General features: G+C 47.2%; 1 protein-coding gene across 1 annotated transcript; it reads right to left on the bottom strand.

The window, feature by feature from the left end:
- Nucleotides 1-337: 337 nt before the first annotated feature.
- Nucleotides 338-27,024, bottom strand: SERP2 (stress associated endoplasmic reticulum protein family member 2). Its single transcript, XM_051850029.3, has 4 exons — nt 26,887-27,024; nt 26,527-26,644; nt 20,761-20,833; nt 338-765 (listed from the first exon to the last, which is right to left on the bottom strand). Exons 2-4 carry the CDS (start codon nt 26,608-26,610, stop codon nt 725-727), a joined length of 198 nt encoding a protein of 65 aa, XP_051705989.1. The 5' UTR covers nt 26,611-26,644; nt 26,887-27,024; the 3' UTR covers nt 338-724.
- Between the last annotated feature and the right edge of the window lie 221 nt (nt 27,025-27,245).

The following is a 27,245-nucleotide window of genomic DNA, read 5'->3' as shown; positions in this document are numbered from 1 at the left end:
GGAGATAATGATGAGCAGATAATGGCTAATCAGGCCCTCACACACACTGTGGGCGCCTTTTCTGGACTCGACAAAACACAAAACAAGGAGAAAATATGTAAAAGAAAACAAAGCAAAAAAGAATGAAACGTGTGGCAAGCCCAAGGTCCCTGTAGCAAAGACAGCGATGGCCTGGCAGGGGACCTATGGGGTGAATGTAGCTCTGCTTGGCAAGGGTCAGACCCCCTGCCCCTTTACCCACTGCACCACCGAGTCCCTCCGCCCAACCTCAACTCCCCTGGAGCTACTCTGCTGTTTTCCTCACTTGATTTGTCTCACTGTAGCCCACACTTGGCATAGGGTGGAACGAAGACATTTATTTGTAAAACCAACTCCCTATGGAGGAGAGCTCGTATCCATAGAAAGTAAACCAGTGCACATTTCGGGGGGCCACATGCAGACATCAGTGAGAGCCGGGCAAAGCCGGACGACATCATTACCGGATGCCCTCTCTGCCACCACCCCCAGCCACCAGAAAAGCAAAATGTCCTTTCCATTTGAGCACACGGATGCCCCCCGGTGTCCCGTGAGCAGGCAGTTTGGTCTGACATCCACGATGAAGCGATCGGGGAACAATCGAGAGAGCCGTTTTCCTAGGTCTGCTTCCCATGGATGCCCAGCTGCACGCTCCCGTGGTCCTCCGCCTGCCAGCCGGAGCGAGGCAGAGTCAAAGCCCTGGGCCTCCTCACATGCCCATCCTTATGCTCTGGATGATCTGAAAGATAGCTGCAAGAGGAAAGCAAAACAGACGGCTCAGACAGCAGACAGCACGCAGCTGGAAGCCCAGCCCTCAGCCAGCCCAGCTGCTGCTGACCCCTGGGCCCTGGACGTGCTGGCTCACGGCTGATTAGATATTTCCTAACAAGGAGTTAAGTTAACAAGGGGTCACTGAACTTCTTTAAAGAGACAGCCTGGCTCTGTCTGCGGATGGATGCCGCAGGGATTCATAGATAACTCCTGCTAATTCCACCAGGAGTGAAGGCCAGAAATCCCTTAGGCACTGAGAGGAGCCTTGGCCCCCTTTCCCCAGCAACACTGTGTGGCTGCTGGGTAGAAGGATCTGGGCTGTCATGCAGAAACCGCACTCATTAAACAGGTCAGTGAATCTGCCTTTTCAGAGTAGCCGTGACCTGTAAACCAATCGGGCCAGGTGCTCAGAGCAGACGCTCCGAGTCAGGGTCTGGCTGCCCACAGCCCTGCCCGCACGTGTGGCTTCCAGTGATCTACTCAGGGCTCAGGCTCTACTAGCTCGGCTGGTTATTGCAAGGAATAGCCTGACGCCCACAGACAGCTCCTGGGAGCCCCCGTTATTTTGTTGGTTAGAAAGCTCCCAGCCTGTATCTAGCTACAGAGTTCCAAATGTGTGCCAGTGCAGGAGAGTCCCAAATGCTTTTTATATCTTCCCCAGGGAGTTGGGGTGGTCAGCGATGATGACAATGGTAAGGAGAAGAGCAGCTACCAGGTACTGAAGGGTGGCTTTGGTCTTTAGGTTTTTTTTTTTTTTTTAATTTTTTTTTTAGCATTTTTGGGTTATCATCTGATTTAATCATGTGTAAAAACAAGAAGAAACCCCTTCTCTCCTTCATAAAGCCATCCTGGAGTATCTCCAGGAACACAACCTCCTCAGTGCTCACAGTCATCTCAGGAAACAAGTCTTCTGACATTTCAGCAGCCATTGGTATTGAGCTGATACATGACGCAGGCACAGCAGCCCTTACCCAACATGCTTTGCAGCCACAAGTGTTCTGGACTTCACATTCCAGAATATTTGAATACATATACATAATGAGATATTTGGAGGCTAGAACACAAGTCTAAAATAGGAAACTCATTTATGATATATCTACGCCTTCTACAGATCACTTGAAGGTGACTGTATGATATTTTAAATTAAGTCTGTGCATGACACAACGTTTCATGGTGTAGACTTCCCCACTCTGGCACATCTTTCTTCACCAAGTTTTGGAGTTTAGAGCAGTTCTGATTTCCCAAAGAGGAAGGCTCAACCTGTACTCTGTGCCAGGTATTATACTTTAGGGATACAAAGAGAAATCACAGAGTGGTTCCCTTGAGAGTCTTTCTTGGGTAGCTGGAGCTTAAGGACAATGGACTAAGGCATTTTCTTAGCTTCTCTCCTTTTTTCTAAAAATAAGCTGTACGTGCTGTCACTACGTTATTAACCTGGAGATGTGAAACACGATATGGGTGTTAGGTTTTCGTGAGTACTCAGGGTCACCCTCATGAACAACAGTCATCAGGGAGATTCTCCTGTGATACTTTTGAGGACGATACACAGTGTTTGGCACCCAATGCGTTCTGCTTGGCTGTACTTTGGGGCTCTCATTCCTGCTCATCTTTTTTACTTTTTCTCCTTGTCTCATTCCTGGTCACATCTCTGGTGTTGCTACACTGATCTGCAGTAAGCCCCTTTTTATTGCTTTTGTAGCTGTGCACTAAACTGAAGACAAAGCCTGCTAGAATGGTGTGTGACATCAGAGTCCACCCGCGCCATGGGAATTCTGACACAGAGAAGGAGTTATTACTTCCACGACTTGTGAAATTTCCTTTTGGCTGTGAAGGGAGTTCTTGGATAATTTGGGGTTCTTGGGCAGGCCTTGACAAGGAAAGTTGCTAAATGGATGGAAAAACACCCTACCAAAATGTATAAGCTCAAAGGAGTAACTGATGCTTCTATCCTCCTCTACCGAGGAGGATGAGAGGTAAGAATTAAACGTACATTTTGTGTTCCAGTTCAGTAGGAACGCCAGGAGGCAGCTGTATATTCAACATCATTAGGACAAAAATGTTGACATCTACCATGTCTCAGACTCTGTTCTTGGGATCAGGGACCATCTGTAATCATCACAAACGAGTTGAGAGCAGAAAGTTAGGGTCAGGTGGGACTGAGTTGAATCACAGCCACTGAACAGCTGTTGGACTGGCCAAATAAGCTAACCTCTTTGAGGTGGTTTTGTCTTCTGTAGGTGAGGACCATGGTATCTGAAGGGTTACCATAGGCGTTGAATGACAGGATGTAATCATGCCTTGAGGATGCAATGCATGGTAGCAAGTATTGCTGTCATTACTACAGGCAGAGTACTCCTTGTCCAAAATGTTTGGGACCAGAAGTGCTTCAGATTTCAGACTTTTTTTGTGATTTTGGAATATTTGTGTATACATACTGAGATGTCTTAGGGATGGGGCCCGAGTCTAAACACAAAATCATTTATGTGTCATATATACCTGATGCACGTAGCCTGAAAATACAATATTTTGAGTGCACTTGTGTTTTGACTGTGACCTGTCACGTGAGGTCAGGTGTGGAACATATAATTGTGGCATCCTGTGGGCACACAAAACGCTTTTGGAGCATTTTGGGTTTTGGATTTTCAGATGAGAGGCTATTGGTCTGTGTTTCTGTTAGTATCACAGCGCCTACTGCTTTGTTATGTCTGAACGTGAAGATCAGCCCTTTGCTAGCATCTGCTCTTTGTAATGGGGACTTTGGAAAGTCACTGCACAGTTCAGAGCTTGCTCTCTATTTGCAAAACTGCATATGGCAAACACCTTTGAGGACTGCGAAGAATAACATGGTGGTGATGTATGTAAGAGCTCAGCTTATAATGAACGTTCAAGACTGTTACTTCTGTCTTCATCTTATCCCTGGACAAGAGCATGTGAACAGATGTGACTTAGTGAATAAGAAAGTCTGTGTCTTGTTCCATCATATCAATGAATGTGTTCAACGTTCTAGGTCATGATAAAAGCACTCAATTCTTTTTAAAGAACTGCAAATTTCTTTAACAATGCTCAAAGAAAATATGCATGTCTCAGAGTAGCAACACCCACAGTAAAACAACTTACCTAGTTTGTCTGAGTCTGTTTTAGTAACTAATTAAAAGTCATTCCTGATCTTAATTGAATCCATGAATGAATATGTAAAACTCCGATAGTCCTTTTAAAGACGATTCTTTAAAACTGAACACCGTTGGAGAAATGTCTCTGAATAAAGCCTCTTTTAAGTTCACCATTTACTTCTCCATCTAAGATAACCGAGATCTGGTTGTGTTTAAGACTTCCTTGTCAGTTGTATCAACGTCTTTAAGCAGCTGTCCATGTTCTACACCAATCATATTCATTGTAACTCTGTGAGTCTGCCCACACTGACCTGCAGAATAACCCTGGGCCTTCCAAATGCTGACTTTCAGAGGCGACGAACAGGAAGGGGCTAACAATTGAGTTCAAAGAGGGAAAGGAAGCAGGGAGTCTAGAGCCTGACAAGTTAATAACTTAACAGTGGGTGAACAAAGCTGAGAAAACAGCCCAGCCGGCTGCAGGAGCCGGGCGGAGGGCAGGCGAGACAGCAGGGAGGAGAGATGCCAGAAAAAGGGAGGGCGGCAGGCACGTCAAGTTGAGGATCAGGCCCCGGGCACGCTCGGTGGTTCAGAAAACTCCCAGCCACAGCGGGAGCCACAGCATCAACAAGCCTCCGCACCCTCCCACCCGTGTTTAAGATCCTGGCCTTGGCCGCCTTGGCTGACCACTGTTCTTTCCTCCTCAACCTTCGCCTTTCCACTAAGTCTTGAGGCTGTAGCATGCTAGAGTCACTGCCGTCCCAGACACAAACACACCAGAACCCTCTGCCTAACTCCACACCTCCTAGCAGCCCCTTCTAAGAGCTGTCTATACGCACTTCCTCCAATTCCTTACCTTCCATTCCCACCTGAAACCACCTATGCTGCGTCTACTGGCTCCACGCTGCTGAAAGACCTTCAGCTAAAGTCACAAGTGACCTCCTATCACTCCACGCCCGTCCTGCCTCCTCTTGTCTTACTCCCCGCTCAAGAAACCCTCCTTTCCTTTGGCCGCTGAGACACCGGTCTCCTGGTTCCTAGCATTCCTCCTTCTCTTTGGCTCTTCCTTCTCAGCTTGGTTCATGGGATCAGCCTCCGCCACCGCTCCTCCGGGAGCACTGCTGGCTTCCTTCTTTCCACTCCGATCTTTCTCCCGAGGTGGCTGGTCCCGGCCCACAGTTTCAGTGGCCACTCAGCTGTTGATAACGCACAAATGTGCGTCTCTAGCCTGACTTCTTGAGCTCTGCATGCACACCTTGTGCCATCTAATTGCCACCTATACTCAAGGGGCTCAAAAGCATCTCAAACTCAACAGCACTGTCTCACGATCGCTCCCCACTACCAAAATTGGCATCCTGTCTTCTGTCTTGTATGTAGACCCCAAACAGCAGTCATCCTGGGCATTTTCAGCTGATGACCCAAACTTGTGGATTTACTCTAAGAGCCTTGGGGTTATGCACCCTTCACTCTATCTCCTGGAAACCCCCCAGTCCAAGCTACATTATCCATCCCCCAACCCCTGTGATGATGTCTAACGCATCTAACTTACTCTTCTTCAACCTTTTCTCCATACTTTAGCTACAATGACCCTTTAAATAATAGCAAATAATATGGTGTCACCCTGTGTTTAAAGCACACCAAAAGCTTCCTATTGTCCAATCCTTGATGAGGCTTCCATGACCTGCATACTTGGGCCATCTGTCCAGATACTCCCCTCATGGTTTCAAAAGCTTCTGGCTCTTATTACAGGCTTTTGGCACATGCCATTCTTTCTGTGTGGAATATTTCCTCTACCTTACCCTACTGCTTAAGTTATGTCTTCAGAGAAGCTTCTTTGGTCCCCTGGCGCAAGGTTCCCAAAATTGAGCATGCATCACCATCTCCTGGGGACGTGGTAAAACACAGACGCCTGGCCCCACCACCAGCATTGCTAATCCAGGCCTGGGAGGGGACCGAGGATCTAACAAGTCACCTTCCTAACAAGTTAACAGGGATGTTGAGGCTGCTGCTCCAGGGGCCACACTTTCACAACCACTTACCCAAGTGTCAACCAGCTCTTTGCGTAACAAGCCTTCGTAGCCCTATGTGCCTCTTCTTCAAATACTTTACTGGCTGAAATTTTCATGGTTCAGCATGATTAGTTGATTAGCTCATCTTTCTTTTCCACTAGATTTCAAGAGAGCAAGGGATCATGTGTGCACAATCTGTCAAGCTAAGTAGATCCATCCATATTGTACTGAATGAATGAAAGACAAATACTTGCAAAGAGCACAGAGAAAGATAAATTTTAAAAATCTCCAATGATTACTTTGCAAACTCAAAGAGTCGGCATCCAATGGCTTTCTTTCTTTAAGTCCAAGTGTCCCAAGAGTTCAGTCTCCTGAGGAGAAGTCAAATCATGACAGGCCATAAACTCGCAAAGGGCTGAGGATGGGGGCCAGTGCTGTGGCGTAGCAAGTAAAGTCGCCACCTGCAGTGCTGGCATCCCTTATGAGTGCCAGTTCGAGTCCTGGCTGCTCCACTTCCAGTCCAACTCTTTGCTGTGGCCAGGGAAAGCAGTAGAAGATGGCCCAAGTCCTTGGGCCCTTGTTCCCATGTGGGAGACCTGGAAGAAGCTCCTGTCTCCTGGCTTTGGATCGGCTTGGCTCTGGTTGTTGCAGGAAATTGGGGAGTGAACCAGCGGATAGAAGACCTCTCTCTCTCTCTGCCTCTGCCTCTCTCTCTGTGTAACTCTGACTTTAAAATAAATAAATAAATCTTAAAAAAAAGAACTGAAGCTGTGGTATCCCAACCAACTCTGACCCAGCTAAGGGGGTGTGCCAAAAGGATACAACGATGACACAAGTGGATCCCACAGGAAACTGGGAGCTGGAACACTGCCAGAGAATAGGATGCTGCACAAAGCCAGTTTCATTGAAACCAAATAGTTGACGATAAGAGAGATCCAGGGAGTTTCTGAGAAGCGAGATTAAGACAAGCCAGAGGATCAGCCTCTTCTAGGGGGAGAAGACAGCCCTAGAAATCAAACAACTTTGATTATTTTTCATTAAAAAAAAAGTGAAAAAGCTAGTCTAAAAGAGAAAACGTGGGCCCCTTGAGAGAGAAGTAGAAATGTTAGGAGACAAGATAGCGCAGAAGTAGATCATTAAGCTCTCTAAAACAATCAGCACCAAGAAGGTCAAAGGCAAGCTGTCACTTTTTTGGTGGTGTTTCTAGGTGGCATCCGGACCTGGAGAAGAGGGGAAAAAGAGAGATGCCCGTGATAGGAGGGGGCAGGCAGGTGTGGTAAAGAGACAGATGTTAGTAGCAAAGAAAGCGATGCCTTCTATCCATGTTAAGAAAGCAGAAAGACTCTTCTGAGAAGGAGACCACACAGAACCCCAAAAGCTCCAGGAAGCTCAGGGCAGAGGGTGGCGCATTACAAAGGAGGCTGCAGGTCACCTTGAGGGAGCTGGTGGCTGAGGAGCCGACTTCTGCAGACGGTGCATCTCAGATCCCGAGGAAGGAACTCAGCGTAGATGAATGGCCTTGGGCTTTCCTCTGGGGCGGTCTGCTTCTGCAAACATCCCACTGGTCAGCCCCAGGGGAGTGAGTCTCTCCGGGTATTATAGTTTTGAGAACATTCTGGAAGCTTCCAGGAAAGATCAGTGCTTAGAAGGTCAACCTGCAAACATGGCAAATTCAAGTCCGTCTTGGAACAAGTGTCCAGGAAAGCCTAAGGGAAGGTGGAGGGGGAGGGGGAGCACAGGTGACCCAATGAAGAAGCATCCTGGGCTGGGGCCAGGCTTCCTGCATCGGGGCTCAGACCTGGGATGGAGACCCCCTGGAAAATGTGCCCTTTCTGGAAGGAACCAGGAGCCTTTTCCTAGACATCTGCAGGCCTAAAGCTTGTGGGTGACTTTTGCACCCTAGTCCCTTCAGGGGAATAGTGAGAGAGGGTGCAGGATAATTGCAGGTGGGTTCTTGAGCTGGGTCTGGGTGCCAGTCCTTGCCCTGTTCAGCTAGGGGACGTTGGCTGATTTCCTCCATGAGCTCAGCTTTGTGGCACGGGAGCACAACTGTGACAGCCTGTTTGTAGGGACTGCATGACTAGAAGGCAGAGCACAGTGTAGGGCGTGACATTACAACAAGAAGTTCCCAAGGAATGGGAGTCCAGACAGCCGTGCGCAGGAATCTTGCTTTCTTCCATGGTGAGCTCACGAAGAGCTCTTTTCAGAAGCAGGGGGACGCCACTGACTCTCTGGCTTGTAAGCACCACCCTCTCCCTGGCAGTGGGTCTCAGTTCACGCGGGATGCTCTGCATCTCAGAGCTATGCTTCCCCCACTGCAGGTTTTCTCACCAAAGGTCACAAAGGACAGCCACCAGAAAGGTCAGAGTGCTGTCTCCCTTTCCTTGTAAGCGTTCAGAATCTGACTGGGGAGGTCAAGAGGTGGGCAGGCAGCAGAGGGCCACACCCATAATCACAGCAGCAGCAGGCGTTTCTTTTTTTTTTTTTAAATCTTGAAATTTTGCCTCTTTATTATTCAATTCAAAACATGATGCATTTAGAAAAGTGTGTAGTCTTGAAGAAGAGCTCATTCTGTATAAGTGGTTTTGCATCTAGAATTTTAACTTCTATGTCAGTTGGAGAGTACTATGTAAATAGTTTTTAATAAAGATGCATATTTAAAAATTAATTTTTTAGGATGCTATCAACATAATAAAACATTCCCCATCTTTATTTTTAAAAAGTTTCTGTCTTTTTTTTTCATTTTCAATTATCTTTATATATAGAAGATCGATTCAGTATATATTAAGTAAAGATTTCATCAGTTTGCACCCACACAGAAACACAAAGTGTAAAAATACTGTTTCAGTACTAGTTATAGCATTACTTCACATTGGACAACACATTAAGAACAGATCCCACATGAGAAGTAAGTACACAGTGACTCCTGTTGTTGACGTAACAATTTGACACTCTTGTTTATGTTATCAGTAATCTCCCTAGGCTCTAGTCATGAGTTGCCAAGGCTATGGAAGCCTTTTGGGTTCGCAGACTTCGACCTTATTCTGACAGGGTCATAGTCAAAGTGGAAGTTCTCTCCTCCCTTCAGAGAAAGGTACCTCCTTCTTTGATGGCCCCGTTCTTTCCACTGGGATCTCACTCGCAGAGATCTTTCATTTAGGACTTTTTTTTTCCCCCAGAGTGTCTTGGCTTTCCATGCCTGAAATACTCTCATGGGCTCTTCAGCCAGATCCAAATGCCTTAAGGGCTGATTCTGAGGCCAGAGTGCTGTTTAGGACATCTGCCATGCTATGAATCTGCTGTGTATCCTGCTTCCCATGTTGGATCGTTCTCTCCCTTTTTAATTCTATCAGTTAGTATTAGCAGACACTAGTTTTGTTTGTGTGATCCCTTTGACTCTTAGACCTATCAGTGTGATCAATTGTGAACTGAAGTTGATCACTTGGACTAGTGAGATGGCATTGGTACATGCCACCTTGATGGGATTGTATTGGAATCCCCTGGCACGTTTCTAACTCCACCATTTGGGGCAAGTCCGATTGAGCATGTCCCAAATTGTATATCTCCTCCCTCTCTTATTCCCACTCTTATATTTAACAGGGATCACTTTTCAGTTAAAATTTAAACACCTAAGAATAATTATGTGTTAATTACAGAGTTCAACCAATAGTACTAGAACAAAAAAATACTAAAAGGGATAAAGTATTACATTGTACATCAACAGTCAGGACAAGAGCTGATCAAGTCACTGTTTCTCATAGTGTCCATTTCACTTCAACAGGTTTCCCCTTTGGTGTTCAGTTAGTTGTCACCAATCAGGGAGAACATATGATATTTGTCCCTTTGGGACTGGCTTAGTTCACTCAGCATGATGTTTTCCAGATTCCTCCATCTTGTTGCAAATGACTGGGTTTCACTGTTTTTGACTGCTGTATAGTACTCTATAGAGTACATGTCCCATAATTTCTTTATGCAGTCTACTGTTGGTGGGCATTTGGGTTGGTTCCAGGTCTTAGCTATTGTGAATTGAGCTGCAATAAACATTAAAGTGCAGACAGCTTTTTTGTTTGCCAATTTAATTTCCTTTGGGTAAATTCCAAGGAGTGGGATGGCTGGGTTGTATGGTAGGGTTATATTCAGGTTTCTGAGGAATCTCCAGACTGACTTCCATAGTGACTTAACCAGTTTGCATTCCCACCAACAGTGGGTTAGTGTCCCTTTTTCCCCACATCCTTGCCAGCATCTATTGTTGGTAGATTTCTGAATGTGAGCCATTCTCACCAGGGTGAGGTGAAACCTCATTGTGGTTTTGATTTGCATTTCCCTGATTGCTAGTGATCTTGAACATTTTTTCATGTGTCTGTTGGCCATTTGGATTTCCTCTTTTTGAAAAATGTCTATTGAGGTCCTTGGCCCATCTCTTAAGTGCGTTGTTTGTTTTGATGTTGTGGAGTTTCTAGATTTCTTTGTAGATTCTGGTTATCAACCCTTTATCTGTTGCATATTTTGCAAATATTTTTTCCCATTCTGTCGGTTGCCTCTTCACTTTCCTGACTGTATCTTTTGAAGTACAGAAACTTCTCAATTTGATGCAATCCCAAATGTTCATTTTGGCTTTGACTGCCAGCAGCAGGCGGTTCTAGCGTCGTCACCACGACTCCCTGAGCAGCTCACATGCATGCTCATGGTTAAGCCTCAGCATCAATAGTCGTGAGGATGCTGGGAGTCAGGAGCAGCATCACCCCCTGCTAGGCATGGGACAGCCGACAGGGGAAGTAACTCGGACAGGGCTGCACAGCTGGTGAGTAGGAGGCAGAACAGGTTTCAAGTCAGGAAGTCAGGCACTGGAGTTGAAGCTCTTAGCAACCAGGCTAACTGCCCGCCATCATCACAGATGGATGTGCTGACTTGGTGCCTTTGAATGAACACACCCCCACAGGAGGACCTCCTCCAACCTTGTGTTCCTGGGGATCTCCCAGGGCAGCTGACAGTTCACAGGGGCAACTTCTGTAGCTATTACAAAAGGCTATGCTCTGGCTCTCAACCTCTGGACTCAAAGACAGTTCACCAAAAAGCCTGGTGACCCCACAAGGATCACACAAGGAGGGGACAGGGCGGACACCAAGAGGAGCAACCCCTGCTCTCCCGGGTGGCCCTGGCACACGCAAGACTTAGCACTTTCCCTCCTGCACACTCTCCTTAACGCACACAGGCAGTCCTAGGAAGAGGGAGGGTGCCCTTTCCAGAAATGGAGCCCCCACACCCTCTGCCCCGTGTCCACGGAGTGGGCTGGACAGGGGCCTTGGAGAACAGGCAGAGTCCAGGCCCTGCCAAGGACGTCTCTGAGAATCTCTTCTCCACAACTGTCTGTCCTGAAAAGACCGTCCATGCTGTGCAAGGTCCTGGCTGCGACATGCTGTCTCTCACCGCTGGTGGACAGAGCACCGGGGCAGGACAGGAGAAGGGCAGTCTGCCCCCTGACAGGGACATCCTGGCAGGAACGGAGGGGCTGCTCAGGACGGAAGGTGCCCGAGATACCCAGCAGGCTCTTGGCTGACAGGCGCTGAGTCTGCCCTAACAGAGAAGCCAGCTCTGGGCCAGGCACACTTGCCTCCTGGAAGGCCCCAGAGCATCCAGAGGTGGGCTCCCTGCTGGGGATCGGAGAGCAAGGATATGCGGCAGCACAGGGAGGTATGCCCTGTGCACACACACACACACCCTCACACACAGACACGCACACACACACTCACACAGACACGCAAATACATACACAGACGTGCACACACATGCACGCAGACATGCACACACACACTAACACGCAGACATGCAGACACACAAGCTCACATACACACACACTCACACATAGACACACAGACATGCAAACATACACACCCTCACACACAGACATGCAAATACACACACAGACGTGCACACACACCAACATGCACACACACTAACATACAGACACACAGAGGCACACACACATACGCACACACACACACACTCACACACAGACACACAGACATATACACACATGCACACACACAAACACCAACGCACACTCAACTTCACCTAGGACAGCTGCTTTTGTTTCTCTCTAGGATCTGACAAAGAATTCTGCAGCTTTAAGAAAGACGAAAGGGCGATCACTATGGTACTTGAGTGAAGCTGAGAGTGCCTGAGATTGAATCCCACCTCCACTTCCATTCCAGCTTCCTGCTCATGTGCCTGGGAAGAGAGCAGATGATAGCTCCAGCGCTTGAGTTCCTGATGCCCATGTGGGAGACCTGGATGGAGTTCTTGGCTCCCGACTTCAGCCTGGCCCAGCCTTGGCAGTTTTGGGCATTTAGGGAGCAAATCAGCAGATAGAAGATGTCTCCCTCTGTCTCTCCCTCTCTCTGTCACTCTGCCTTTTAAAGAAATAATTAAATCTTAAAATAACTAATAAGCACTATTTATGGTCCTTGCCTGGGTTCCTGCTGAGCTATTGTTTTTCTGCTTTTTTATTTGTTCAACTCTTTATTTAGTGGAACATTAAGTCTTTGACCATAATGTAAAATGAAAACATATTATCTTAAAAATAAAAGAAATTTTAAAAACCAAAACACAAAACAAGAGAAGGCACTGAAAACCATTCGTCTAAACTTTTTGTTGTTCAAATGCACTTAATTTTTATGATTCTAAAAATTGGAAAAATATAGAAAATCATGAAAACAATAAGAGTCACTAGTAATCCAATTAGCCTAGAAGTTTCCTTTTGATGAGGACTATAAGCTTGTCAGTTTCATGAATACTCAGGCCTTGGCAACCATTAAAATTCTCATAATCTCTGATTAGGAAAGGAGTATCAGAGTTGGCCAGAGAGTAATAAAATTGATATTGGAACACGAGAGAGAAATAGTCTGAGGAAGAGAAGTGGGCATGGCTGGTATCTCAGAGATTACGTCTGAGAATCAAAGCATGATGGGAATTAAAATGTGGTTCCATTGAGCCCAATTGAAATGTCATTTGAGGCATAAGGGTGAAGACGGATACAATCATATTGCTGAGTGAGTCTCCAATTGCTGCTCCTTATCAATGTACAGTATTACGGCCTGGGTTTAGAATAGAAAAATAATACCATGAGATCACCAGAAACATAATTCACAAAATTGTCTGAACAGCTAGCATATTAAAGAAAAGGTCTAACTTCACCGTGTCCAGTAGGCATTCTAGTCAAAAAAGAAAGTTGAAAATGCTGAAGATAGTTGACCCGTTGGTACCATGATATAACATCATAAAAAACTTAGCTAGAGATGGCAAAGATGAGCAGGTGGTCCTGAGGACCATACCATGTCTATGGCAGACATGACTAATCAACTACAGCCCACTTTCCCATGGAGGCTTGGTACGGCCTGAGAATCCTTTTCAATCAGTGTCTTCAAAAGAGCCGAGGATAAAAGGGAAAGAAAAACCCCAGGCATGGAGAGCTCTGGGGAACAGGTTCAGTAACAGCGTGGGAAGCGCATGGAGCCCACACATGTCCCGTGCAGATAGCAGCTGGTGTCTGTGACAGCAGCTCTGCAGAGAGTAGCCCCAGACAGACATTCTGGGTCAGGCTTGTCTCTGAGTCTGGAGATAAAGCCAAGCACTCTTCAGAAGCCATCCTTCTCCACGGAGGCAGGTTTTGAAACCGGGGGCAGAACAAGCCAGGATGAGCTGCTTATCTGGCAAGAGATCCGCCCCACTGCCCGCAGAAATGGAAGATGATGCTTTTCTAAAAAGGCGAGAGAGAAAGGACAAAGTCTCTTACAGGGACACTTGCATGCCTTGGACCTCAACATGGAGCCGGGTCCTGGGAGACAAATCCAGCCTCAAGCAGAACACAATTCCCAGGCCAGAACGTGAACATGATGAGCCACTGGCCTATATGGGATAATAACCCGGGGGAACTTGATTGAGGCATTGGATTGAGAAACAGGTGTGAGATTTCAAAGACAATCTTTAGGAAATTAACCACCACAAAACCGGTTACCTAATGAAACAAAATGTAACAAAACCAGAGCTGGCCCTGAGATGTCTTCCCTGGATAAATCCAGCTCCACAAAGAATGCACTGTTCCCAAAGCTTTTGTATCTCACAAAGAAAACGTGTGTGGCCAAACAGCCATGTGTTAGGGTGATTGGAAGTAACTGACACAGCTATTTCTGATGGTGCCTCCCTTGGTGCGGGTAAGACGCCGATGCTTCATCATACAGGAAAGTAGTCTCATGCCCCTGACCTGTTACCACCCAACAATGCTCACACTCCGAGCACTGAGGCAGGGCCGATGACTCTGATAGACCACGGCCCACGGAGGAGACTGAGTTTGCCAAATAAAACGTGGAGCCTGGGAGGAAGACACGCAAATGGTGGGCTCAGCCTCCCACGCCCACCTGCCAGGCCCGCGGTGCTGCCCTTTTCCACAAAGGCTAAAAGGACTTGGCTGCAGCCTTGAGCTTGCTGGGGGCCAGCTCTTTTAGCCCCAGAACCATTCAATGCCAGGACAGCCCTTGGAGGGCGTCTTAGTGTCTCCAGTTTCCTGACAAGGAAATCAATAGAGGGAGAGTGAGTAATTTGGCTCGAGGTTATGTAGTTGACAAACAGCAAATCAAGGCTTTGAAGCCACATCTGGCAGATTCCAAAATCTCCCCTTCCCTCAGAGGCCTCTCATCCCCCTACTGCCAGTCAATCAGTTTACAAAGGGGCTTGCCTAAGAGACCGTTTGTGATCGTGGAAAGTGTGAATTTACTTACTCCGAAGAGGGTGTATTTAGATGATCTCCCCAAACTCCCTCCCACCACGGCAATGTAGCAGAGGTTACAGCCAAGCATCCAGGCACAGAGTAAGGGCAGAGCTGGGCTGGACTCAGACCTGGGGCCCTGGGGTAGCTCCAGGAGCTCTGTCATTCCCATCTGATTTCCCGATGAAGGGACAGCCTTCCCCGGGTGCGGGTTTGTGCCAGGGGTTCCTGGGTGCCTGGGCTCTGTCCCCTCACTACTGTCCCAGTTTTCCTTCTTCTTGTTCATTATCTCCTCTTATCAGCATCATTGGCATGAAAGGAATGTACAGGGAACAGGATGACTACAGCTGAAGATATTAGACTGAAGACAGCTGTGACCCAAGACTCCCGGTTACGGAGGTTGCTCTAGTCTTTTTCACAGGCTGACCAACCTCTCCACTTCAGAGCATGGGTGAACCATCAGGGAGCACATACTTAAGTGCCGACTTTTGCCAGCCCCAATTGCTTCCCAGATCACAGCTAGAAACCCAGAGAGAATGCCATTCCCGACTACCTGCCTGACTGGAGAGTGTGTGTCTCTCCCAGGAGCACTGGCACTATTTTCAAACAGCGAACTTTACCCAACCCATCGTCAATTAGAAAAGTGGGTTAACAGAGTAAAGAGAGAAAAGCAAGCGAGACTTTTCAAGAGATGCAGATCAACAGCCAACACATTCATTCATAGGAGAGTATGTCACCTTTTCCCTTAGCGTTTAAATACACTTCCTGTGCACTGAGTAACCAGGGTGTTGTGGCACAGCTTGCGACTCTGGCATCTCATATCATAGCACCTTCCAATCCAGCTTCCCCATAACGTGCCTGAGAAGGTGGCAGAAGGTGCTACAAGTGCTTGGGCTTCTGCCATCTGCATGAAGATGGAGTTCCTTGCTCCTGCCTCTGGCCTGGCCCAGACCTGGCTGTTGTGGCCAGTTGGGGAGTGAACCAGTGGGTGGAAGATCTCTCTCTCTCTCTCTCTCTCTCTCTCTCTCTCTGTCTCTCCTTCTCTTATCACTCTACCTTTCAAATAAATAAATTATAAAAATAATTTTAAAAAGGTGTAACCAGTTATGTGCACTCAGAGAAGGGAAGATTACCTTCAAGGTAATTGGAACTCAGAGACAGGGAACTTGAACCCGGCACAGGGCAGGGATCCAACTTGCTCAAAGGAGAGCTCACAGAAAGGGACAGGGAGGAGTGTCTGCCTGTGGAGGCACGGAAACCCTACCAGAAACTTCAGTGCACTTTGCATGAGTCTAAGGGGCTAGGGCAAGGCTGAGCTGTGAGTGTGCCTACTGCAGGTGGCTGGTCAAGAGCGACAGGGAGGGGGTCTTTCCTATTTTGGATTCCAGCATGGCACAGATAAACCAGTGATGGGCCAGAATCCACAAGAAGGCTTGTTCCCTAAAGCGTAGCTTCTGACAAATGGGTGAGACTTGAAGAAATCACATTCTTTTAAATGTGAAGAAGAGATGGGTAGGAGCCCTGGCCTGTGACCCAATAGAGGGAGAAACTCAAGAGGGAGAGTAGACTCTGCCAGACCCAATGAATTGTAATGTGTCACTCCCCGTCTTCGTGGAGGAACGACACAGGACCCTGCGCTGTTCTTTCGTCTGCTCGGCCCTCCCCGGGTTTGCTGCTGGTTCTTCCCGGGTTGGCTACCGACCCTTCCACCTCCGTGGAAGGGCGGTTCCCCCTAGCCACTTTCCCCACTTCCATGGGGGAGCGGCACACCGCCGGCCGGCTCTCTCGGGGGCTGCACAGATGTTCCTTCAGATAGATGTTCCTGGTGCATGTTGTCTCTCTCCTCCTTTATAGTCCTCTTCCACCAATCCCAACTCTGCTACCCACACGCCGAGTACGCTGCCCTCTTCCAATCAGGAGCAGGTCCTGCTGTTTATTGGTTGAACTGGAGGCAGCTGTGTAGAAGCTGTTACTCCCTTCTCAGCGCCATATTGTGGAGGAGCAGATGCATAGAATAAGTCTTAATTCCAGTAACTTAGTCTAGTCCGAGTTGCTCCCCACATAATGCATGTTGGAGAGGTGGTAATGGGGACAGATCTATAGGAGTTATTGTGTTTTTCTTGACATGTTCTGTTTAGCAAAGGAGGGATACAAAGATAGATAGAAGAAGGGCACAGTCCCCAGGACAAACTGAGAAGAGTGACACATTTCTGTGAGAACAGAGCCTAACTTGAGCTGAGGATTCCAAAACAAAACAAAACAAAAAAACACCCAAGTGGCAAAAAGAAAAATAGGGTGGTGGTGGATTATTTTCAGTTATGATTAGAAAAAGGCTGAAGCCCATTACTGGGGGCCACAGTAGCACATTAACAAAGGATAGTGAAGGGAAGACAACTGGATTCCCATTTTGTCTAGCTTCTCCATAAAAACAAAACGGTCCTCGAACTAGAAAGACTTCCTGAAGCTTCCTTACATGAACACTGGGCGCTAGGTACAACAGTAAGTGGAACAGCCGTAGCTACTGTAGTTCAAAGTCCCAAGCCTTGCAGATTCCCCTCCCCAGGCCCTTGACAAGCTCAGAGAGAGGCTAACAGAGCCAGTGTGCTTGATCCCCAAGAAACTCCTGGAGACTGGGAGAGTTCCAGGAGACTGCCGTTAGCAAATGTCCCAATCTACCCAAGAGGGAAAGAAAAGGTTCCTGCTGTATGGACCAATATGCCTGGGGAAACTCTAGGCCATATGAATGAGAGGCTTTCAAGATCTTCCAAAAGAAGAGATGGGTTTTGAAAATGAGAATGGATTTGAGACAAACAAGCCAAACCAAATGGCTTTATTGGCCCTTTCCCTTATATGTAACCTAAAGGGGCAAGTTGGGGAAGGCTACAGTACTGTATATCTTGAAGTCATTAAAAAAAAGGCTCTGTATCTATTTAGATCGTGTGATTGTGCCTTGGCCATTCTAAGAATTTGGCATTTGGGGACCCAACCTGCTGTCTGAAGCTTTGGGCCTTTGCCACATCGTGTCCCTCATCTATGGCTGTCTGTTCTTCAAGACTCTGCTCAAACACCACCTCCTCTTGGAGACTTTCTCTTGTGCCCAGCAACACTGGAGGTCCCTTATCCGCGCAGGCCAAGCACTCTGTGCACGGTGGCATCACTATCACTGTGGCCTTTCCCCGGGCTACAAATCGATGGCCTCTTTATCTGCCTACCCCAGTGCAGGCAAGCTCCCAAAAAGGGTTGCGTTTGCAAAGTCTGGCACAGTGCCAGGCACTTTGGGACCCTCAAAATGCAAGGAGTATTTGAATGAGTTTGCTTAGAGTTCAAAGTCACAGTGAAGCAGGCTGTCTCTGTGTTCAATGGGCTTCTCCAAGGCTATACTTTTACCAGTGACTTGGAAGTATAATTTATTTTCAGGGACTACAAAGCTGGGAAAGAAATATAATTAGCTCAAGGTTCAGAACTGAACAATCTATGACCTGGTCATAAACCCAGATTAAGTTTTTTATATAGTTTGACTTTTTAATATTTTCTTGTAGCACCCTAAAGGCATAGTTTTGTCTGTTTTGTTTTTGGGTGAAATTCAAAGATAGATTAGCTAAGGCAACGTATCACAGACAAATATGTAGGTACTGGTAGAAATGTTACATCAGGGTGCTATTCTTCACACTTTCATATGATACTTTCAACTATGCATTGCGAATAAAGGCAAACACATTGGATACATGATGTAATATCAGTGACCATAATGCATATTATAATGTGATGTCAATAAGCCACTTATTATGCATGTTTATCTGGGCTTCCAAAATGTATAGATACTGTATGGAAAGACAACCAACAACCCCAAACAAAAATTTAATAGAAATGATCATGAAGCTTTATATTAAGTCTCCAAAAAAGTCAATTAGATGTCTACAGTATGGAGAATCCATCCATGCACCCATGCACCCATCCACCCATCCACTCATCCATCCACCCATTTTGAGCACTCACTATGTGCTAAATACTATGCTAGGATTTATTGGGAAATAAATGCTTCCCCTGATTATATACCATTGAGGGAAATAGATAATAACTAAATAATTTCAAATGGCAATGAGGGCTATGAGTAAATATGTGACAGGACTAGATCTGGGGATAAGGGCATATGAAGATGCGACTCTGAGGCTTGCAGGATGTTTATGGAAAGAAGAGCTAGCTGTGCCTACTTGGTCATTAGCTTCATTTGGCCAAAAATATATTTTGATGGCTAAAAAGAAACCTCAAGCCTGGATCATAATTATAGAAGCAGAGTCATAAAATCAAGAGCAGTGTCAATGCTACCATCCCTGTTGAGGCCACATCACTTCTAGACCACCTTATAAAGTTGCACATGCTGTACTTCAAGAGAGTCATTGAGTGTATCCAGAAGCATGGTCTAGAAACCACATCTTACGAGGCAAGGTTGAGAGACTTAGGGAAGCTCAGTTTACAGAAAAAATCACAGTCATCAATAAAATATTCAAAGATTCAAGATGTTCAGAAAAGAATGAAGGAGTCCATTCTGTGTTGTTCTACAAGTCCAGTTCTGCACTATGGAGGAGACAGCATAGTGGGGTTCAGAACAGGGAGACACTGTCAATAGAATTAGCGACATACAGAAATGGAATAGGTGTTCGGAAGAAGTGAGCGCTCCAGCCTTAGGACTATTCAAACAGAAAGTGCGCAAGCATCTGTAAATAGTGATGGGGGCTAAGGGTTTGGCCCATTGGTTGAGACACTACTTGGGACACCTGCATCTTACACCTGGGCCCCTGAGTTCCGTCACTGGGTTCACGTCCTAGTTCCACTCCCGACTCCAGCTTCCTACTAATGCTCACCCCAGGAGGTAGCAAGTGAAGGCCAAGTATTTAGGTCTCTGATACCCACATGTATTGAGTACCCAGCTCCCAGCTCTGGCCTGGCCCAGCCACAGCTGCTGTGTACATCTGGGGAGTGAACCAGCAGATGGAAGCTCTGTCTGTCTATGTCTCTCTGCCTCTCAAATAAATAAAATGTAAAAAATAGTGATGAAGGGATTCCTATATTTAGCAAAAAGATTCCCTTTCAGAACAGATCTTTGGCAATGGGATAGAGCCTTATTCCCTTTAGTGAAAGATTTTCTCATCTTGGAATGTCAAATCATCTTTGAAGCATTTGAACCACAACAACAATCATGCTAAGTGTTTCAGATCCCTCTTCCCCTCTAAGAACATCTGTTTCCTTGGAAGAACGATCTCTTGACGATCAAAGGAACCGACCCATCTTTAGAGGTGGGCTTCTCCTGACACTGGGGCAGCAGGATCTCCCCCTGGGAGGCCTACACCTGTGGGGGAGCTGCCTCTCTCTCCCCTTCTCTGTCCTCAGCAAGAGTGAGATGACCGAGGACAGGAATCTCTGAGAGATGCCTCCAGGCTAAAAGTGACCTCCACTCATTCGTGTTTCAGAGACCCAACATATGGGTCTGGCTATTACATATATAGCCCTGGCTATTACATATGGGACCAGGAACCCTGTCAAGGCTCCCAATAATAGCATTTAACTAAAAGCAACTGCATGGTGCTTTTACTCAACAATCCCCAACTCTTCCCCGTGTCCATATGTGTGCATTTACCTGGGTGTCTGTAAAGATCTCCAAACTTGTCACTTTATGGGATCACGTGACCCATGTCTTAAAGTCAAAGGCTCAGTTCCATCTGGGAGCTCTAGAACTTTCTCATAAGGCACAAGGCCTCTCCTTCTCTCTCTGGAATGTGGATTTATCTCGGGCAGACAGGGTCTCCACTTTCTGTTCCAGATGCCCTTTGTAGCCTGTATTTTCATGGAAAAGTTCAACCGTGCTTTATAATGGATATAGAAAACCTAACTACTCAACAAAATCACTTTGTGATTATGATCTGATAGTGTATCAATTCTATCTTTACCCATATTTGGAACAGAAATAAAAACCCACTAAGATAAAGGTTTAGGTCGGAATGAACCTGAATCCAAGACCCATATATTTTCTTATATTTGCTTTGTGACTTTTGAAGGACAGTGGTAAGCAGGAGATGTAAGTTCAGCGAAGCACCCATACCTGAGCCACAGACCACGAAAACGAAGAGGGCTAACAGCCATGGTCCCACAGGATATTTCTCTTCTTGTGGCCTCTGAAAAAAAAAAAAAGCAAGATTAGATTCATTGATTCAATCCATTTACTGACTACTTCTAGGCCTGGCACTAGATGCTAGGAATTGTGTGAATGCGACAGACTCACTCTTAACCCGCAGCAGGCAGACAAAGATGAACAAAGTTAATGAGTTCAACTTTGGGATAGGTTTACAACAATTTATCAATACCCTTACTAACATCCACAGGACTCAGTGAACTTGGTTTTTCACATGAGGGGACTTCAAAAAGTCTGAGGACAAATGGATTTAAAACACAAGTTCAGGGGCGAGTGTTGCGGCATAGTGAGTTAAGATACCACTTGAGACTCCTGCATCACATATAGGAGTGCCTGAAATCAAGTCTCACCTCTACTTCTGATCCAGCTTCCTGCCCATGTGTCTGGGAAGTATTCAGGTCCCTGTCAATCACATGGGAGATCCAGATAGAGTTCCCGGATGCTGGGTCTGGCTTGGCCCAGCCCTGGCTATTACAGGCACTTGGGGGAATGAACCAGCCAATGGAATCTCTCTCTCTCTAAATTTCTCTCTCTCTCTCTTTCTGCCATTCTTTCAAATAAATAAAAAATAAATAAATTTAAAGGAGAAGTTTACTTTGACACAGAAATTTCAAAAATTCATCATATGCATCTTCCATGAACTTTCTGAAAACCCCTTGTATTCTGGGGACCAGCTAGGGCATAAATACAGAAGGGTATAAATACAGTGATTTGGGAGAGAAGATGATCTAATAAACACTGCTTCCAACTGTTGAAACCTCATTGCATGGCAGGCACTGTACTATAGGCAGTGTGTACCAGTTACTTCCAGCACACCGGCCCATGGAAGGCAAGCATTATTATTTCCAGTTTGTAGTGGAGAGGCTGAGACTCAAAATTTGTTAACTTGAGCCAGAGCAGGGAATCAAGCTTAGTACACTGTCTGGGTACTTTCCACTTACTAGATTCATTTTAATTCCCACATCCTGAATTCCAAGCAGGATCAGAGAGCACAAACATTTTCTCAAAACCTCCTATAAACCAAAAAAATTGGGCAGTCAGAGCCGTGGAAATCCCTGGAACAAGAGAAGCACCATGGCAACTGCGGGTGGCTGTGAGGGACGAGGCGTTGTATGATCAAGCTCGTGGGTCTCGGCAAAGCTCAGCTTTGGGGATGTCTCTGCATTCTCTGGGCAGGAAGAGGCCTGCTGGACCCACACAAACATCACCTCCCATGCCTGCTGCTCTTCTCAAACCCAGAACACAGACTGATGAGAAGACCATCTCTCCATAATACACCAAGGACCGTGTGCAGGCAGGTCCTTCAAACCCAATCGGCTAAGGGAACAATGCTTATGTCCTGAGAGGGACATCAAGGAAAAGGGAGAAGGAAGAGACTGACCAAAAGAGCTCAATATTTCCTCATTAGCTAGCACAAAATAGATGCTGTGTTCAACACAGGTACACAGCTCAGGCACAAAAATACACTGGTGGAGCAGACATACTGTTCACCTCTGGCTGAAATCACAAAACCTGATTTCACAATTCAATGAAGTGCTGTTGGTGTTTTAAAATTATATCCAGCACTGTAAAGTGCGGGCTACAAAGTGCAGTCATGACTGTACAAACTTGACTGCTGCACATTCACACTCAAAGCAGGTCATGTTTGTGTTTCTAAAAGACAAGGGGTGCTGTGCCTAAGGATGCAGTTTTCTTAAATACTGCGAAAGCTTGAGTAAAGTATCTGACAAACAATGGATAATCTTTGATTTTCATTGTAGGTGCTTTTCTGTAAGATCTGCCAAATATGGACAAAACAAATGGTATGTTTATATATATATATATAACGGAGTTATGTTCTAGACTCACGTAAAGAAAAATTGGCTTGGCTTCATCAAAAAATTTTCTCATTTCGAGCCGGCGCCGTGGCTCAATAGGCTAATCCTCCACCTTGCGGCGCCGGCACACTGGGTTCTAGTCCCGGTCGGGGCGCCGGATTCTGTCCCGGTTGCCCCTCTTCCAGGCCAGCTCTCTGCTGTGGTCAGGGAGTACAGTGGAGGATGGCCCAGGTGCTTGGGCCCTGCACCCCATGGGAGACCAGGAAAAGCACCTGGCTCCTGGCTCCTGCCATCGGATCAGCGCGGTGCGCCGGCTGCAGCGGCGGCCATTGGAGGGTGAACCAACGGCAAAGGAAGACCTTTCTCTCTCTGTCTCTCTCTCTCACTGTCCACTCTGCCTATCAAAAAAAAAAAATTTTCTCATTTCATTATAGAGAAGGTAACAATACTTTAGTTCTTAGCATGCCTATTACTTTCCCAGAGAGCTTTCCTTCTGACCTACTTGTCACCTGTACAACCATGAACTTCTTCATAGCATCTATCAGTTGACAGTTTTATCTTCCTCCCTGTGACAACACATTGGATGTCTGTCTCACCACCGTCTTACCAAGTGCAACCTCCCCAAGGGCAGGCACTGTCTCTTTCAAGTATAAGTGTACAGCAATGCCTGGCACAGAACTTTATACAGTTCATGCTCACTGAATAACAAGAATCCAAGGTTCATTAAATCCGATTCCTTAAGTCAGGTCAAGTCAGCGTCTAAGAAGAATATTGTCTTTTTGTTGTACTCCCTAACTGGTGGGAGGTTATCTTCACATTCTTCCTGCTAGAGAGGCATAAGGTATCAGTGGGCAGGCAGATCTTGCTCGCTTCTCTGGCCCCAACATGCTCCTGGACAATCCACCACCACTTCCATGCCAGCAAGTCGCATTGCAAGGGACAGGTGGTTGCTCTCAACCAGACAAGGCCAAAGTCAGTCAGTCTTAATGGAGAAGAGAACTTTATCACTCTTGGGCACTTAAGACCAGGTGGCACGCCCATGATGTAAATAATAGAGATATTAAATAAAGTTACCTTAACAGGGTGTGCCATTTCCCCTTTCCCTCCTCTTCCACCAGCTTCCTAACAATCTGTCACAGTTACAGAAACCCATTCTGTTGCCGCTGCTCCACTACCACTATACAGAAAACCCACTTCCGCTCTCTTCCCAGCAAAGCCAACAAGTGACTTCAGGAGTCTGTAAATGAATCATCGATCCAGTTAAAGATACAAAATGAAGTGCTTTATTTTTCATTTGCAGAAAAACACATACTTGGAGCAGGTGACACAAAGACATTTTCATGACATTCTCCACTGACTCAGTATGATCTGGCAACTCTTGGAGGCCAGAAACACTTGGTTGGTCATAATGCCAATAATATTGTTTTCTGAGAACTTTGGGACAGTGCACACAGGCCCATCTCTATTGCTGGGAAGTAAGGAAAACAGTAGAAATTCTACAAATGACATAGTTCATGCAAACATGAATTTGCCACTTTCTGAGGCTCCAAAATGTCATATAATGCTCAGAACTCTGAAATTTCAGTTCTCCTTTCATTCTTGAGAAGTTACGATTAAACAATTATATAATAATTATTCCAGTTCTGTTTCTTGGATGAATCTGCTCTCTGGGAGAATAATACTAATTTACTCCATAGCTGCTAGCTAATAATGAAATAGTGAAGCATCTGCACACAATTAAAGCAGAAGTTTATTTCTGAAATAATGAGTCTGAATGTTCAGTTAGAATGTATACATATGGTCCCGTTTACTGAACTTCATCTTGAAGAAGTTGCCTTGCAAGTGGCTTCTGTCAAAATATAATCATGTTTGACTTGTAATTGGCAAAATCAGATTTAGGATTTACAGAGTTTCTTTTTGAAAGAGAATTTCATTTTTGTTTTTGGATGCTGATCCACTTACAATAAAGTTAACTGAAAGCCCCTCCAAGCTATTGAAAGTGAACATTTATTGTGGCTTGGTTTGGAAACCTTTCATTACAAATTTAGTTGGGCCATTTAAAAACCCTCAAAGGCGCCAGGCACTTTCTCCCGGCCCACCCAGCTGTATATCAGGGCCTTTTAACATGCACTTATCCTGCACATTAAATATAATTTCATTGTAGCTCTGAAAGATGAGTTGAGTTGAATTGCAGGTGATTACATTTCCTAGATATTTAAGGAGTGTTTTCCCAATTTTTCCATTTTCTTGTCTTATTTTGCAGCCAATAATTTGTGTTTTAGGTTCCAAGCATATTCTAGTGGTCCTGAAAAACGAGATGCGGCAGACACTGAGTCTCAGGGCCAAATGGACACAACAGCCCTGAGAGTCGGTTCTCTGTCTGTTGCGACCATTTCAGTGCCATGAAGTCTTCGACCGAGATCAGGGAACAACTGAACTCCGGTCCCTTGGCCCATTAAAAAGAACCACACACACACATAGATATCATCATGGTGACGGCTAGTAGGTCTGATATTGGAGAAAGACGAATTGATGTCCAAGGTTTATAAAACCCCGCATGCTTGAATGTCAATGAAAAATTGCTTCCCGTGTCAGTTTGGGTAGCATTTTTTTTCTGAGTGATCACGGGGAAAACGTACATCTGTATGGAAACAGTACAAAGAGTTTCGATTTGACAGCACGTTGGCCTTGTGGTACCCTCATCACAGCTAAATGATCGATTTCCCAGATGAGAGAATGGTAAGGCTGCCTGGAGCCTGGAGCCGTGTGTGGAGCTCTGAGTCGAGTCGGGTCTGGTCCTAAGGCTCCTCTGCCACAGTGCCGCTTGCTTTGCAGGAGTCCCAGTGTGATAATTGCAGATCCAGCTCTCTGCTCACCTAATCAACCTGGCACAATTTCCTTGGGTGAAAGGCATTGCCTCATCTAGTCTGCAAGGGTTTCCAGCCAAACCCCAAGCTTCAGCTGGACTTCCACTTAACTGCACGGGATAACGATTCCAGGCGCCTTCGCTCAGGGACTTGGAGACCAGCTCTGCCCAAGGACCCATCTGACTCACAACTCTGGACGTCCAAAGTCAGAGGACTGGCCTTTTCCGTTGAAGAGCACCCACCTTGCTTCCACAAACCCCTGTGTACAAGGGGCAGATTTTACTTAAATGTCCAGTTGCACAGCACAGAGTGCCTGGCAATAAACTGGTTTTTAGATTTACACCATCAGAATGAGCCTGCATTCACAGGGTGAACTAGAGGAATGCTGCATTTAAACTTTAGCCCAGTGGCCAACGGAAGGGAGAGAATGAGGAGGATGGAGAGAAATGTGGGTCCAAATCTCGCTCCCCACTTCAAGCCTCTTCCACAGATCCAGGGTCACTCTACAAGAGGCTGGAGAGAAAAATCCTATCATGGTATGTGCCAGACGGTTAAGCACCTTCACTTATTTATTTACACATTCATTCATTCATTCAACAAACGATCTAGTACCTACAAGCCTCTAGGCCCTGTGTCATGCCCTTGACTCCACTGGCCCCTATGGATGTGGCTTCCATTTTTCCCAGGGAGAAAGGTCGAGTTCTTTCCCGGGGAGGCTTCTCCCCGTCTCCAAGGGACCCCAGGCGGCCACCCCCAGAGGGGCCACGACTATCCAAGGCCCTGTCCGCCCACGAGGGCGCGAGCAGTCTCGGCGTGCCCCCGCCCCCGCCCCCGCCCCTGGCCCAGCTCTCTGCAGCCCCTCTGCGTGAACCCGCAGGACCCGCGGGCCCCACGCAGAGAGCAGGAGGCGAGGCCGGGCTCCGCATCCGCATCCGCCCAGCCCGACCCGGCCCGGTGCCGTCCGGTCCTGCCCCGCGCCGCCCCCACCTTACCAGGGTTTTGGCAACGTTCCCCCTCTGGGTGATGTTTTTGCTGTGCTTCTCGTTAGCCATCCGGATCCGCTGTTTGGCCACCATGGCTCGGGCGCGGTGACACGCTCGCGACTGCCACCTGCAAAGATTCCCCCCGCCGCGTTAACCCCTGCGACCAGGTCGAGCGCGTCCCGCCGAGGGCCCCCGCGGCCCGCCCGGGCGCTGCAGGTGGCAAGGCGCGGCCCGAGCCCCGCGCACCCGCTCGCGAGCCCCAGCGAGCCGGCTCCGGAGAGAGGCCAGAGCCCGGACGGAAGTAATCTCTCATCTCAGGAAACCCTCTCCGACTTCCTCGCTATCCTTCCGGTCCCCCCGGCTACCTACCCAGCACGGCCACCCAGGCAGGCGCGGCCGCGCGTCCCCTCGCGCCCGGCGGCCAGAGCGCGCGCTGAGCCCCCTGGGCCGGGGCCGGGGCCGGGGCCGGGCCGCTCTGCCACCCTGTCCCGCGGCCGAACGCGCTGGGGTCCAGGGTTGGCGCGACCGCGGTATCGGTGCGCGCATGCAGGGAAGAGGCGCGGCCGCTGCAGGGCCGGTGGGCCGGGGACCCAGCCCTGGCCCGGAGGAAAGATTTGGGGCGGCCACGCTTCAGGCCTGGACGCATGGTCTCCCCTGCACCTGCCCCGCTACCCATTGGTCCAGTCCTCAGAAGACAAACAGGCAGCAGGGGCAGGGCGTCAGAGCTG

The sequence above is a fragment of the Oryctolagus cuniculus genome, chromosome 9 (genome assembly GCF_051225735.1).
Source record: "Oryctolagus cuniculus isolate XC-2025 breed Fujian yellow rabbit chromosome 9, ASM5122573v1, whole genome shotgun sequence".
Classification (NCBI taxonomy): Eukaryota; Metazoa; Chordata; class Mammalia; order Lagomorpha; family Leporidae; genus Oryctolagus; species Oryctolagus cuniculus.
This window is presented reverse-complemented; position numbering and strand designations above follow the sequence as displayed.

Coding starts and splice junctions, on each gene's coding strand:
- SERP2 (XM_051850029.3), bottom strand. CDS start 26,610: ATGGTGGCCAAACAGCGGATCCGGATGGCTAACGAGAAGCACAGCAAA. Junction 20,834..26,526: donor GGAACGTTGCCAAAACCCTG/GTAAGGTGGGGG, acceptor TTTTTTTTTCAG/AGGCCACAAGAAGAGAAATA. Junction 766..20,760: donor TTTCGTGGTCTGTGGCTCAG/GTATGGGTGCTT, acceptor TTCCTCTTGCAG/CTATCTTTCAGATCATCCAG.